This window comes from Emydura macquarii, unplaced genomic scaffold, assembly GCF_026122565.2.
Source record: "Emydura macquarii macquarii isolate MOO-44397 ecotype Brisbane River unplaced genomic scaffold, CSIRO-AGI_Emac_v2 contig_1390, whole genome shotgun sequence".
Taxonomy (NCBI): Eukaryota; Metazoa; Chordata; order Testudines; family Chelidae; genus Emydura; species Emydura macquarii.
The window spans coordinates 22,561,091-22,575,408 of record NW_027131527.1 but is presented as its reverse complement, the minus strand read 5'-3'; the positions used below and the strand labels follow the sequence as shown (position 1 = coordinate 22,575,408).

Below are 14,318 nucleotides of genomic sequence, written 5' to 3'. Positions count from 1 at the left end.
TAGTAGGCTAGTCTATATGCAGAGTGTGTTTGAGCACTGTACAGTAGAATGTATGGTACAGTGTACAGTAGAGTATAACCAGGGCTTAAATGTGTTCTGTGGAATACTGTATTTAAATTCTCTAGTAAGCCCCCCTGATTTCTTTGGTATACAACACTACATTTTGAGGCAAATAAACAGTATATGGCAGCATAAAGTGGAAAAAAAAAAAAGGTCTGAAACAGGGTTTCATGTGTGAGCAAGATTCCAATAATTTATCATCCAACATAAACTGATTCATTATTTGTATGTATATGAATTTAGAAACTTTTCAAAGATGAACAAGCTGCATCCTTTATATCGGCATTTTATGTTTTGACTCTCCTGTGCTACTCCTGTGAATACATGGTATGCCACCAAGGCTGTTACTTTTGTCTCTTGACATGGGATCAGAGAATCTATTAAAGTGGTTTATATTAAAAGCTATGATCTTAGCTGCCCCAAAGTAATCCTGTCTATTGCATGGTATATGTTGATGCATCAACACCCATCAAATGTTTTACATATCAAACTTTATTTTGTGCATTTGGAAAGAGCAGCTATCCTTTTTCACAGTAGAGTTCTACTAAACTCATGCAGAAATATGATATTAGAATTAGAATTCTACATTTCTCCCAATTACTTGAGTATGCATTTAAGAATTATATCCTACTGTTTGGCTGGAAATTAATGTTTTACATTATAATCATAAATATAAGTGATAATGTTCTGAATAAAATATTACAGTAATGAAAAGTTCTCTAGTTAATGTGTATCACACAATATGAAGAACTTGCTTTTTTTAAAGCAAAGACTCCCCTTTTTTTCTATTTAAGCTTTGCTTCCTTCTGTGGTAGGTTATCTGTATTTTGGGAAAAGAAACAAATATTCTGTGTACACTTAAAATATTAATTTTGAACTTTACTTGGGTTATTTCTTACTAAGTAGTACTGATTTTAGAATATCCTGTATTTCTTATGTTTTAATTTTAAGTTTTTTGGAAGCCCAAGTCATGGAATTCTAAATAGCTCTGACCTAGCAATAACCCCATGGAGTAAAAATGAAACTTAAAAATGCTAAACTGCTTTCTTCTGCTTGCATACAAATTCTGTTGCATTCAATAGGTAGATGAGTCACTGTTGTAATGGTTTCAAACCGACAGATGGTTTCCACTGAATGAATCATCTTAATGAGAATACCAGGATGTCATTTGAGCTCTTAACAATATAATCAATAGACATAGAGAATATTGTCTATATTTAGTTGTTATATTTACTAAATACCAAGAAAGGATAAGCAAATATTATATTTTTTACATTTTACTCAAGGAAAACTAATACATTCAAGAGTCGGGACTATATTATGAATTACTGTAGTAACGTTTAACATATAACTAAACTTTACAAGCCACAAAAAGTCAACATAAACTAAGTTTCCTGTATATCTCAAAGAAAGCAGTGTTATAGTGTTTTAAAGCACTTAAAGTATTTAAGTTACGGAACAGGAGTTAAGATTTTTTTAATTTTGAGAATTAGTTTGATATAATTATCTCAGTCGTTTTAAAAAATTTATATTTGACTTCATAGCAGCATGGCATAAGTAAAAATGTAGGCTCAATGGTACAATTTTTCTCTCTAGTGTACACAGTGGATCTTTTTCATATGCTTTGCACTCATTTCAAGTATGCAGAACTTCCACTGATGTCAGTGGGAGTTCTACATGTGGAACAAATGCAAAATATATGGTTGTGAGTTATAGTGGAGAATTCTGCCCTTAATTTCAGAAGTGCTTCTTTGTCATATGAAGAACATTCCTCTTTTAACCATATTTTGTTTGTCTTGTTTTAGGGTGATGGAGAGACATTTGAAAACTACTACAGAAAGCAAAGAAGGAAACAAGCAAGATTAGTTCTACAGCCTCAGTCAAGCATGGTAACCAATACTATTTTTATTAAGTTGCACTGACTTGGAATTTTACTTAAATATTTAGTGGTATTTTTATCCCTCAACATTTTTGTTTTTTACTTAAAGCATGAAACAGTAGAAGGCTACAGAAGATATTTCAGTCAAATTGTAGGGTAAGTTTTCTAGATGGAAATCTCTTGCACTTATTCTTATCCCCACAATCCTCTCCTCTGTGAAAGACCCAGTCTCCATGCCACATGGGTCTTGACTACTGGTTCTATGTAGTGGAGGATTCATCTGTTCTCCACACTCATCCTTCCAGTGTAGTGGCAAATATAGACTCTCTTTGGAGCTGGGCTCCAGTTGGCTTTTGCCACAGCCTGTCCAGAACAGCACTAAGGACCTTATGTGACATCCCAATTGTTCGGTGTGCATGGCCCAGGCCTGTGTGCAAAAGGACAGGATTTGCTCCATATTGTAATAAATATTTGAAAATAATTGTTGGTTATATAACTTAATTCTTATACATTTTTGTTGTAGTTTCTTTGTAGTTGAAGATCACATTTTACATGTAACCCAAGGATTGGTAACTAGAGCATACACTGATGAACTCTGGAACATGGCACTGTCAAAGATTATTGCTGTTCTTAGAACCCATTCGGTGAGTGAGAAGGACCCCATGGTAATGCAGTTTAAATCCATTAAAGAGTGTCTGCATGTTTAAAAGTAGGATAATGTCAAAGCGAAATATTACACCTCCATTATTGTGGGGTTTTTTTGTGATTAAAAATTGCTCAGATTTGGGAGAGAGCCTGCCAAGCTTTTGTTTTTCCCAGCAGTATCAGGCTGTGAGCCACAGCCATGGGCTATTTGCATAATCCTCCACTGATTTACAACTCTCTGGGTCTTCCAAATGTGCTCTGAGTCCAGCAGTTTAGAATATGCAGAGTTAATCTGCTGTTATTATTGCAATCTGGCCTCATTAGTTTCAACTGACCTCTTCATTAGATCAGATTGAATAGTTCATCATTGAAAGCACCACCAGGAAATAATTCCTAATTATCATTCCAAATACCCTGTTTCCAAAATAAACTCCACCATCAAAACTCTTAGATCTGCCCTTCTGTGCTCCTAAAGTAATATGTTTACACTGCAGTAGAGGCATTATTAAAATCTTGTAAATGCTAACGTGTTATGAATTTAATACTACATTTAGCTGAATATTTCAATATTTTTAAAAGGTATCTCAGGTAGTGAAAGTTACCTCTCCATTATCAACCCAAAAGAAAACTGGGTGTCAGTATGCTATTTTTGATCCCCCATGAAAAGTAAGGGAATACAGTCACTGATTGTGCTTGGCTGCATTTTATCCAGGTAAATTGCCAAAAGGGTCATAGATGGCATGATGTTCCAGGAAGAAAAATAGAAGATTTGTAACCTATACGAAATACTGTTACTTCATATTTTGACTTTCCCTTTTCACTGTTCACTAATCTCCATTCATTCATGCAAAAATATGTGCTTAAGTTATGGAGTTTGCATTTTGTTACTGTTTCACTATTATTACTGGTTGTTTTAGGTTTGAAGAATATCCTATATTTTGTAAATATTTTAGGGAAGGCTGAAAACAATATGGTTTTCAAATTGCAACTACTATATTTTCACTGGGAACATTTCTGGTGTAATGCCAGTTAGGTTTTGTTTCCAAACCCCGGTTCATTTTAGAAGGCACTAGGAAGTTCTAATTGTTTTAGTGATTTCTAACCACATATTTTGCAAGGTTTAATCTATTGATTGACACACAGTTGTAAAAATGTGACAATTTAAAGCATTCAAATCTACTTAAATCTTGTTTCATATAGAAATAAGATCTTTCATTAAAGGTTTTCTGATATAATTGACATTAATATCACTCTTTGTTCTCAGGATGTGTAACTCCCTTCAAAATCAATTATATCATATTAGTCTGTATTGAGGTGAAGTGGGTGACCTAGTACTTAGATAAGTATACCTTCTCTTTGAAGTTCTGCAAGAAGCAAAACCATTAGCTTATTTATATAATTACTTGGAGAGTAAAGACCCAAAACATAGTGCAAGACAGAAATGTAGGCCACATTTCAATTTTGAATTCTCATCCTGCATTAAATTGCATGGGCATAAATATTATTTGTATTTTCTTTATTAAAAAATGATGATGAAGACCAAAATATTCAAAATTGGGGACATAAAGATAGAAACATAATTGCAGGATATATGTAGCCTGATTTTTCAGAAGCGCATCAACAACTCTCCTTAACTTCAGTAAAAGCTGCAGATGCTCAACACCTCTTTATAGATGTTATATAAATTATATAGATATAGTGTTTACCTTTATATATCCAAGTTTGCAGATGTTAACATAATATGTAAACATTTTGCTTACAACTTTTCCCACTAGAAATGAGTCGTTAAAGTGCCACAATGTTAACATTGGTTAAACTGAGGTTTAGTGTTTGAAAGTACTATAAAGGTTCCTCTACAAATCCCTTTCTGTCTGATCCTGATTTAGCAAAACACTTAAGCATGTGCTTATGCCCCATTGACCTCAATGAATGGCGGCTCAGTGCATCTCACTCATGGCGTGCATCACCTCTCTGATTCTAGCTGGTCTTTTCTGAGCTCTTCCTGTTATGACAAAGTTTGTCATAGCTTTGTGCTATGAACAAATACAGTATATAATTGGACTAAATTAAGAAAGGGTGGGTGTGTTAATATCTTTTATTGGACCAACTTCTGTTAGTGAGAGAGACAAACTTTCAAGCTGAAGAGCTCTGGGTAAGCATGGAAGCTTGTCTCTCTCACTAACAGAAGTTGGTGCATCAAAAGATGCTACCTCACACATCTTTTTTCTCTTGAATATCCTGGGGCCAGCAAGGCTACAACAACACTGCATATGTAAATTAAGACAAATAAGTCTAAATTGCTTTTATCAACACAAGAACTTAACTAATGGTATAAAGCTAGTGAGTTTGACCTACTGCACCACTGTAATTTGAAAATGTATTTACTGTTTTATTTAAATCACTTTTACAAAATCAGTATTTCTTATTTCCAGTCATATTGCTCTGATCCTGATCTTGTTTTGGAGCTGAAAAATCTCATTGTTGTGTTTGCTGATACTTTGCAGGTTGGTGTTATTTTGACAATTGAATTAAAATACTTGAAGCCAAATTCTGCCTTTTGATGTGAATGTGCAATCCCCATTGATTTCACTGGAATTGCATGCATGTACCAAGGTCAGAATTAGCGAAGATATTTTAAATAATGAAAGTATCTCACCTAACTTTCTTCTGCTGGTTCTTCCCCCCATCTTAATTTGTGCCCACCACAGACCTGACAGGTGTCTAATTGTGCACTGAAAAAATTAATTGATTATCAGTTTGTATAATTTATTTGGAAGAGTACTACATACTCAAATAAAAGTAAATGTTCTATTTTTTTAAACATTTCACTTCTAATTTATAGAAGTGATAATATTTCAGTTCAGTCATTGTATTTGCTGTGTGGAAGACCAGTTGTGCTTCATTGCTGGGTCTGCTCTTGAACCATTGATAAAACAGATAAAACACATAGTGTGATTAAATAGCAAGTTAAAAATGTTTAAAAGGAATTTTTCACATTTTGCCATGAAAACTGTACTATTTCTAAAGTAAACACAATATTGGGTTTACAAATGAGTAAATTATGTTTAATAATACCAACACAAGTAGAGTCCTGTGACTTGTACAATAATGTTACAAAATTGCATGATAACCCTTTTAAAATATTGAAGCATTGTGTGATAAGGGATGATAGTAGTTACTGAATTATTTGTCCTTTTTATTTTTGTACTTAGGGTTATGGGTTTCCTGTGAATCGACTGTTTGATCTTTTATTTGAAATAAGAGATCAGTACAATGAAACACTGCTTAAAAAATGGGCTGGGTTGTTCAGGTTAGTATTGCAAAATGAAAGAAGTTTCAAAATACTCTGTCAATTAGGTTTGTTTTAGCTACTCAATAATTGTGCCTTTGAATCAAATCTACTTTTCTGCTGTCAAATTTCAAATTTCTTTATTTAAATACTAATTTTAGTTAACTGAGTACAGTATGCTATATCTTGAACCAATAGGACTAAAGGTCTTTTGGCATTTCTATTGTGAATTGACCTTTGATGGGTATAGAACTTGCAAATTGTAAAATTTTATTTCTTCCAGCATGACAGTTTGCATTCATTTTATACAAAAACGTAATATTAATTTGGGTAATTTTGCTAGAGAAAGGTGGTAAAATTAGTAAACTCTTTCCTGTTTCAATAATGCTGATTCCTTTTCTAGGTTAAAAGCAACGTTGAAAATGAAATATTACAGATGTTCATAGATTCAGTTGGTCTGATGTCATTGTACAATAATTCTAGGCAATATGACGTGGGAAGGCTGACCTTGAGCTCTTATATATTATGCTATTATAGGACCATCACAAAGGTGATGCCTATAACTTGTATGGGAGCAAAGGTACAGAAAAGGTTCATGTTTCATTGCTAGTAAGCATTCCTTTGTATCTCTCTTGGCAGAAACTGGGTACTTTTGATGCTGCTGCTCTGCTTCTATGTCTGCCTTAGAAATAATTTGAGAGGGAAAATGGTAAACCCAGTAAAAGGGGTTTGAGAGCTGTAATCTGAGGTTACTGTTTCAGATAGAGAATGACCCCTAAACGTGCCCTGCATGTGTTTACAGTGGAAAAAAAATTACATGTGTTTTAGAACACATACTAACTAACACAGTGTTAAACATTCAGTGTAGGCAAGGACTGTCATGTTTATTGAGTTAGCTGATCATGGTTAACCCTGGGGTAGGCCAGCTAACAAGAAGTCCCTGTCTATACTGATTTATATGATCTGAAGACAAATCAGAGAGTGCTAAGTTGTGTTTTACATTGTGTTAGTTAAAACATGTTCTAACATGGTGTCATTTTCCAGTGTGGACAAACCCTCTAGGGTCACGTACTGTATGGAAAAGTCATTGCATGAATAAATGTGATCCCAGTGCTGCTGAATTACTCAATCTCCCAAAATGCCATTTGGAATTCTGGAGCAATAATGAATTCAATTTGCCCCTTTTGGAATTGTACATCCAATCTGATGTCACTGAAAAGCTTTGTATTCATTTATGTTTTCACTAATTTATGCTAATTTTAAGTATTTATTCATCTCCTGAGTGTGCTGACTTTGCTAACTCTGAACAGGGATATTTTTGAAGCAGATAATTACAGCCCTATCCCTGTAGCAAATGAAGAGGAGTACAAAATAGTGATTAGCAAATTTCCTTTTCAAGATCCAGAGCTTGATAAGGTAAGAACAAGTTTTATATTACAAAAGTTTGCTTAAAACCACTTAAACAGAGTTAGTACAGTAATGAGTTTTGTAATTAAAAAGTAATTAAAGTTTGACTAACAAAGTAGATTAAGAGGCTAAATCACCTTTTTCATGGGTAATTATCTAGTTATAAATAAACATGAAAATTCAAGCTGTAGTCATTTAATCTGAAATTTTAGTGAGTAATGAAGCCTATACTTTTGTAAACAAATTAATAATTAACTTTTAATAATTAATACAATTTTTGTTTAACTACTTTAACTCTTAAGTTTTGCTGCAGCATATCAGGTTTCCTAAACCACAGTCTGTTATGTATTGTAGCATTACAAAATTTAACAGCCAACTACAAGATCTCGTAAAAAATTATATTTTTTTGTAAATTAATTGTTTGGGTGCTGCTGAGCTTAAATGTTATGTGAGGCAAAATATACCAAGGTTCTTCCCCATATGAACTGCGTATGTTCCTTTGATGCATTAGCATTCCAGCGAGTGTTCTTGTGAATTTCTCTGTGTACAGCTATAAAGTTCTTAAAGAAAAGCTGCTCTCTCAAAAAAAGATGGGACTAGTATCTTGTGCAACCCAAATGTGTTTTGTAGGTTGTAGTAGGCTGGAAGTAAAAGACTCAGGGTTGTGGTATTATTTATATCTCATTAGAAGCTCCTAACAAAACTGAGGCCCAATTAGACAGCTATTTCCACTGTTTAATTGTGAATAGTTTTCTATAGGATCCACTGTAGATATCTTCTTACTCCTGCAGATAATTTGAATCTGCCATTCAGTCATCATTTATCTTTACAAATGTAACATCTGAATACCATTTGTATGTTGTTGCAGTGAAGTGGAGGAAAATTAAAGAAGGTTAATGAGCATGACTCTAAAGTGTAAGCTTTATGTATAGATAACCATGTATGATGGGCTACAACAAGCTACTTTAAAAAAAAAAAAAAAAAAAAAAAGTTAGTGTGGTCATGACTTTGATAGTCATTTACTCATTGTCATACTATGTATACCTTTTTAAATTATCTTTTATTAATGTTTTTCTGTCAATTTTCTTAGTCGTATAATAATAAAGAAATACCAAAATCAGAAAGAAATGAATACAACACAATATTAGCAATATATAGCACACCACAGAGGTGTTATATTCAATCTTATGACTAGTAGTTGTTCTCACAGACTTAGCCAATAGAGTGCCTTGATTTTAAATTGTATTAAACCACTACAACTATTATTCTATGATTTATACAAATACACAATCTCAGTACATCAGCCACATACATAAATGAACTACAAGAATTCAAAAATGAGTACTTTGCCAATGAGGATAGCTTGTCATTCACTAAAAAGGGAATGCATACTGTGATCCATTAGTTTTCAGTTTGATTTATAACCCAGAAGGCACTGTCATTTTATACTGAACAACACTTAGTTTATAGATTTTTCTGTGGACCAAATCTTGGTCTGATATTTAGTTTCAGTCTAGTGCACTTGAGAATACAGCTGGGAATTGGGAGTTGTGACATCTGTTCCCAACTCTGCTATTGGCCTACTTTGTGGCACTAGGCAAGTCACTTCACATCTGCATGCCTCTGCTAATTCATCTCTAAAATGGGGGATAATGATTCCTACACATTTGTAAAGAACTTTGAGAGCTAGAACTTGGAGAGCTATAGATCTAAAGCACTGCATAAAGCAGGGTATTAGTAGAAATAATATGCTCCAGATTGTTTTATCTCTTGTGTCCATTTCTTCTTCCCAGCTTGCGCTTGTGCTCCTGTGTGTTCTTAAATTTAAATATGCTCATTAAAATTTTTATAATTATTATAATTTTAATAATAAATAATAAATTATTATTTAAATTTAAATAAATTCATGTAGCATAATGCTTACATTCATGGCCCTTGCACAAAAAATATTTTCATTTTTTAGTGACTTTTGTTTGAAGCATCCCTCTGTAAGGTACTGGGTTTTGCAGGATATTCTGCAATTTGGCTGTTTTACTTGACCACAAAGGCAGGTAGTGTTCTGCAGACATACAAGAAACTTTGTCACAGAATACCCTGTGTCCCAGGGGAAAATGCGCTGAGCTGAGAGCAAGAAGTCCATGAATTCAGACATCACATTTGTTGACTGCTGTTTATATTCCCATATACTTCACATCCCTGTGCTGTCTTCGCCTAGAAGATAGTCAGATATTAGCCCACATCATTTTACAAATAAGTTAACAGAGAGGTTGCATAAGGACACTTTAGGCAGAGTTGAGAATAGGATCCAGGTTTGTAATATGGCAAACCCAAGTCTTATCCACCTAGTTATACTGACTTTTAGATAAAGTGCGTAACCCTTTGTTTATTCTATCTCTAACCACTCTACTACACTCCCCTCTCAAGTTCAGGGATACAACCCATGATTTCTGATCACTGTTATTCTCCTGCTACCTAGCAAATATTTGTGTTACCCACTGGCAAAGTGGATGGTATGCCCTCCTGTAGTGGCTGGTCCTTCCAGAGGAGAAACAATTACTCCTGGCTCTCAAGTGGTAGAGGATCTGAAGGTCCTAGGTTTAAACCCTGCTGATAATCTGTGTGAGGAGCCTGTTTAGTGGCATGATAGAACTTGTTCTTTTGGTTTTCTTTATTTTTAAATGGTCTGTTCAATTCTCAAACAGTGAAAAAACGTCTTTTAAAACAGGGTTTTATAGTTAAAATACATGATTGGTCAGTGATAGTGTAATGGCTATCCCACATTGTGGTCATTTGTTCCACATGTTGGTAGGTTTGATGGTTGAACAGTATGATTTGGAGAGCATCAAGTTAAGTAACCCAGCTTTTTTAATATCACTACTGTATAGTGACACTGATCTATTGTTACGTCCATTTTCTTGTGTGAGGAGACCTGATAACTGTCTTGTGATAACGCCCATTGTGAATTATCATTGTCCTTCCAGATGGGATAAATCCTTCAGTCAACAGAAGTTAACGGTCATTGAGAATTCAATTATAATGGATTCCATGCAGAAAAGACTATTGTTTATTGTTTGGGGTTGTTTAATAGAATTTTTGTTTTCTTTTTATAGTGCAATAGTAATGTAAAAGTATCAGTGTGATATGATTTTATTTCTTATAAATCACTGTGGCTTATAAAATATGTTTATCATTCATTTGAAATTGTATTATATTTAAATGAAGTAGTATAGAAGTATTGGTGGAGATTTTCAAAGCAGTCTAGAGCATGTATGCACAGTAAACTTAATGGAATATTTGTGTCTAAATTCCCCTAGACTGCTTTGCAAATCTCAACCATTATATATATAATTTGAACCTTTTTCTTAAAACATCCTTGATCAGAAAACTACACAAATCTTCTTTGAGTGCTTGTCCTTATAAATGTTCTACTCTTGGTGTGCACTCGAGATTGGAGTCTTTGGCCAACAGTATCTGTTGAAGCTACACGTGTGTCCTTGTGCTCCTATTCAAGGGCATAAAGGGCAGAACAGCCCAACCACTGCTCAGTTCCTTTTCAGCACCTGTGGTTGTGAGATGGAGCTACCCAGTATCCATATCTGGACGCATCTCTTCACTGTTTACTCTTACTTGAGTTTTTTGTAAATATTAGTATCAGTTTAGAACAGCTAATTAGGATTAGTTGTCCACTGGCACATTTTTTATAAGTTTTGGTTTGAGTGTATTTTTATTTTCCTTCCAGTACAGGGAGCTTTTCCCCAATACTGGGGCTACAGGATGTCTAACTCCATGTCTCTTGATTTTAATTAATGCCCTTACTGTAAGGCAGCAATACCTATACATGATGGCCTCACCAGATGTCTTTCTGTTGTGGGAATCTCATATCCCCAGCGTGTTCCATCTGTAAATCCTCTTCTAAAAGGGCTTTGAAAGCTAGGGAGGCTCATTTATAGTTGTTTTCATTGGATTGCTCTTTGCGGCCAACTTTTAAGATCTGGATACAGCTGACCCCACTGGACAAATTGCGCCTCAGTACAGGAGTGCCCCTTTGAGTGTGGGTTCTGGGAGCTCTTGAACCCTATCCTCCAAGGTCCCAACTTTGGACTCAGTAGGACAGTTAAATCTAAGTCCTCATAAGAAAAGGAGCATCACTTTTTGAGTGAAGTGAAAGGCTTCAGTTAAAACCCTCAGTGAAAAGAGGTCCAAGTCACCTCACAAATCTTGTTCCCAAGAGATTCCTCGGCCTGAATTGGCTATTGGCTCTGAGGGAGCATGATACCGGACTGCAGGTACTGTATTGGCATCCTGAATCAGTGGCTACCTTGACACCAAGTGCAATCCAGCTTTAGCAGCCCCCTTCCCCCCCCCCCCCCTCGCCCGGCAATAGACTTGGAATTTTAATTTTCCTCATCTTCTGAGTCTCAGCATAGTGGACTTTTTTCTCTATGGCAACTTCCTACAAATTTTATGGGTTGGAAAAGGAATTGAGGGATTAATTTAGATCCACATCTCTTTGGGATTATAAGGTAGACCTGCCCTGGTATCCTCCTCCTGCCCTGGTATCCTCCTCCTTGGATCTCTGTCCATATCGTATCCCAAAATGGCCCTATTGGAACCTTGGAGTTCTTATCACCCAAGATGTCACACCTATATTCTACCACCTACAGGGGAAACCTGCCTCTCATACTTTTCAGGAACTGCAGTCTCTTCATTAACAGCACATGAACCTGGATGCGCAGAGGAAATTTTTGAGGGGGAGCTGTCTCAGACTGAAGATTTAGCTATTTTCATGGCCATATCATCATCATCCTTAGGTGAAGCAGTGGTCCCCTCTGCACCGTCTCACCTGGATTTATTTCAAATGTTTCCAAGATCTACTTAAAAGGGTAGTGGAAGGGTAGCAGATTGCCTACAAATACCTCTAAAGGAAGTAAGAGAGTCTTCATCTAATCGGTGGATTTTCTTCATACAGCTATGTTAGGGCTTGTGGCATTCACCATTAATGAAGCCATGATTGACCCTGTCAAACTTAGGTGGCAGACACCTGCTATGATCACTGTTAATTCAGAAAAGACAGACAAGTTCTCAAGTGCCATCTAACGGAGAGGAATATTTCTACACACAATCGGTACCAGCGTCGTTGGTGGTGGTTGCTGCTAATGAGAAGACCAGAAAACAGTAAGGAATGATGCCAAAAGAGAGAGAACCAAAGCATCTTGATTTATTTTCACATAAAGCTATTCCTCTCAGAGCCTTCTGTTCAGAATTTCGAATTACCAGATGTTATTGGCACATTAAGATTTTCATAATTATAAAAGATTCCCTGACTTTTTAGAAGAATTGCCTCAGTCAAAAAGAAGACTTTAGAGCTATAATTTCAGAGGGCCAATTAATTACAAGAACGTCTCTGTTGGCAGCTCTGATTGATGCAGACACCACATTGCATTCTACCACCACTTTGGTGGAGATAAGGAAGACATCTTGGTTCCGAAGCTGAGGTTTTCGTCTTGAGGTTCAGATGACCATGGAAGATCTTCCTTTTGAGGGTCTGGATCTTTTTAGTTCAAAGAATGATGATGACCTTCATTCCCTGCAGGACTCCTCAGCCATCCTTTGCTCTCTTGGGTACACCTCCTGCCCCACAAAAAAACCCAAAGAACACCTGGTTCTTATTCAAGACCGAGACCTTCATCTGGCACGTTTTTTCATCAAAAAGAGCCCTTAATAAGGGACAATGTCCTCAGAGAAAGAGACCTTTTACCTCAGCTATGCTCTCATCTCTGTCTGTATCTGCACCCATGCCACCATTCTGATGAATTGGTTGGGAGTTGCAATTCAGTCAGTTGTCAGGATCTAGACTCTTCTGCTCCCCTTTTGGGGAATTCTCTCCACTTCTTTCAGGATGCATGAGACATAACAACAACAGAACACTGGCTCATAAAAATAGTTTCAGTCAAGTACTCCATCCAGTTCCATACTGCTCCTTACCACTACCTTCCTCCCAATCTTTCTTCAGGGACTCATCTCACAAGAGACTGTTGTATCAGGAAGTGCTTTCATTTCTGTCTCCTGGAGCATTAGAAAATCTTCTGCCTCACTACCATGGGAAAAGGTTTTATTCCATCTGGTTCCTGGTAGCAAAGTAGGGGGATTAGTATCCCATTCTGGATATGAGGATCCTCAACACCTTCATTTGCTGCTTCGAATTCAGAATGGTAACCCTAGCATCCATAATTCCGATGCTTGCAAGATGCTTATTTCGCAATACATCTGGTGCACAGGAATATATAAGATTCCAGGTAGCACAAAATCACTATTAATATACAGCCCTCCCTTTTGATCTCTCTGCAGTGCTTGAGGGTATTTACCAAGATTCTCACAGTTGTCACTGCTTACCTACGAAAGAAAAGTCCGTCTGTACCTGGATGACTGGCTCATTTGGGGGAAGTTGCCACAGTAGGTGGAAACCACCATATAGCAGATTCTTCATCTCTTCCTTACTCTTGGCCTGACAACAAAGAAAAGTCCAGATCAACACTACCACAACTAATAGAATTCATAGAGGCAGTAATAGACTCTATGACATCCCAAGACTATCTGCCCTGGGACAAATTTGATGCCATGGCCAATCTTACTACTCCAATATAGTTAAATCCTCACACAACAGTAGGGACTTGCTTAAATCTCCTTGGAAACATGTACCCTCTATGTTCATCACGCCGCATACCAGATTGCATCTACACTGCATGCAGGGTTGGCAAAGATCAGTGTATGTTTTGAGCAGACCTCATTTGGTCATGTCTGTCTCTTCTAGTTCCATAAGATGTCCTGTTGTTACTAAATTAGTGGAAGGACTCTGAACAGGTGTGCAAAGGAGTACTCTTCTCATTATCCCTTCCAACCAAGATCATAGTATTGGATGCGTCTTTTCTGGGATGGAGAGTTCATGTGAATGATCACCAGGCACAAGGCCTATGGACTCACGAAAAGACTTGACTGCCCGTAAACAAATTAAGAGCTCAGAACAGTTTGCAAAGCTTG

General features: G+C 36.2%; 1 protein-coding gene across 10 annotated transcripts in view; it reads left to right on the top strand.

Annotated features, from left to right (window-relative positions):
• Nucleotides 1-14,318, top strand: part of EXOC6 (exocyst complex component 6) — a 178,581-nt gene that overhangs the window by 65,768 nt on the left and 98,495 nt on the right. For all 10 annotated transcript variants that reach the window (XM_067552863.1, XM_067552865.1, XM_067552864.1 and 7 more), the window contains 6 exons: nt 1,866-1,949; nt 2,049-2,095; nt 2,463-2,583; nt 5,017-5,088; nt 5,797-5,894; nt 7,184-7,289. In XM_067552863.1, the coding sequence (XP_067408964.1) occupies nt 1,866-1,949; nt 2,049-2,095; nt 2,463-2,583; nt 5,017-5,088; nt 5,797-5,894; nt 7,184-7,289 (528 nt within the window). The remainder of the gene's footprint in view (nt 1-1,865; nt 1,950-2,048; nt 2,096-2,462; nt 2,584-5,016; nt 5,089-5,796; nt 5,895-7,183; nt 7,290-14,318) is intronic.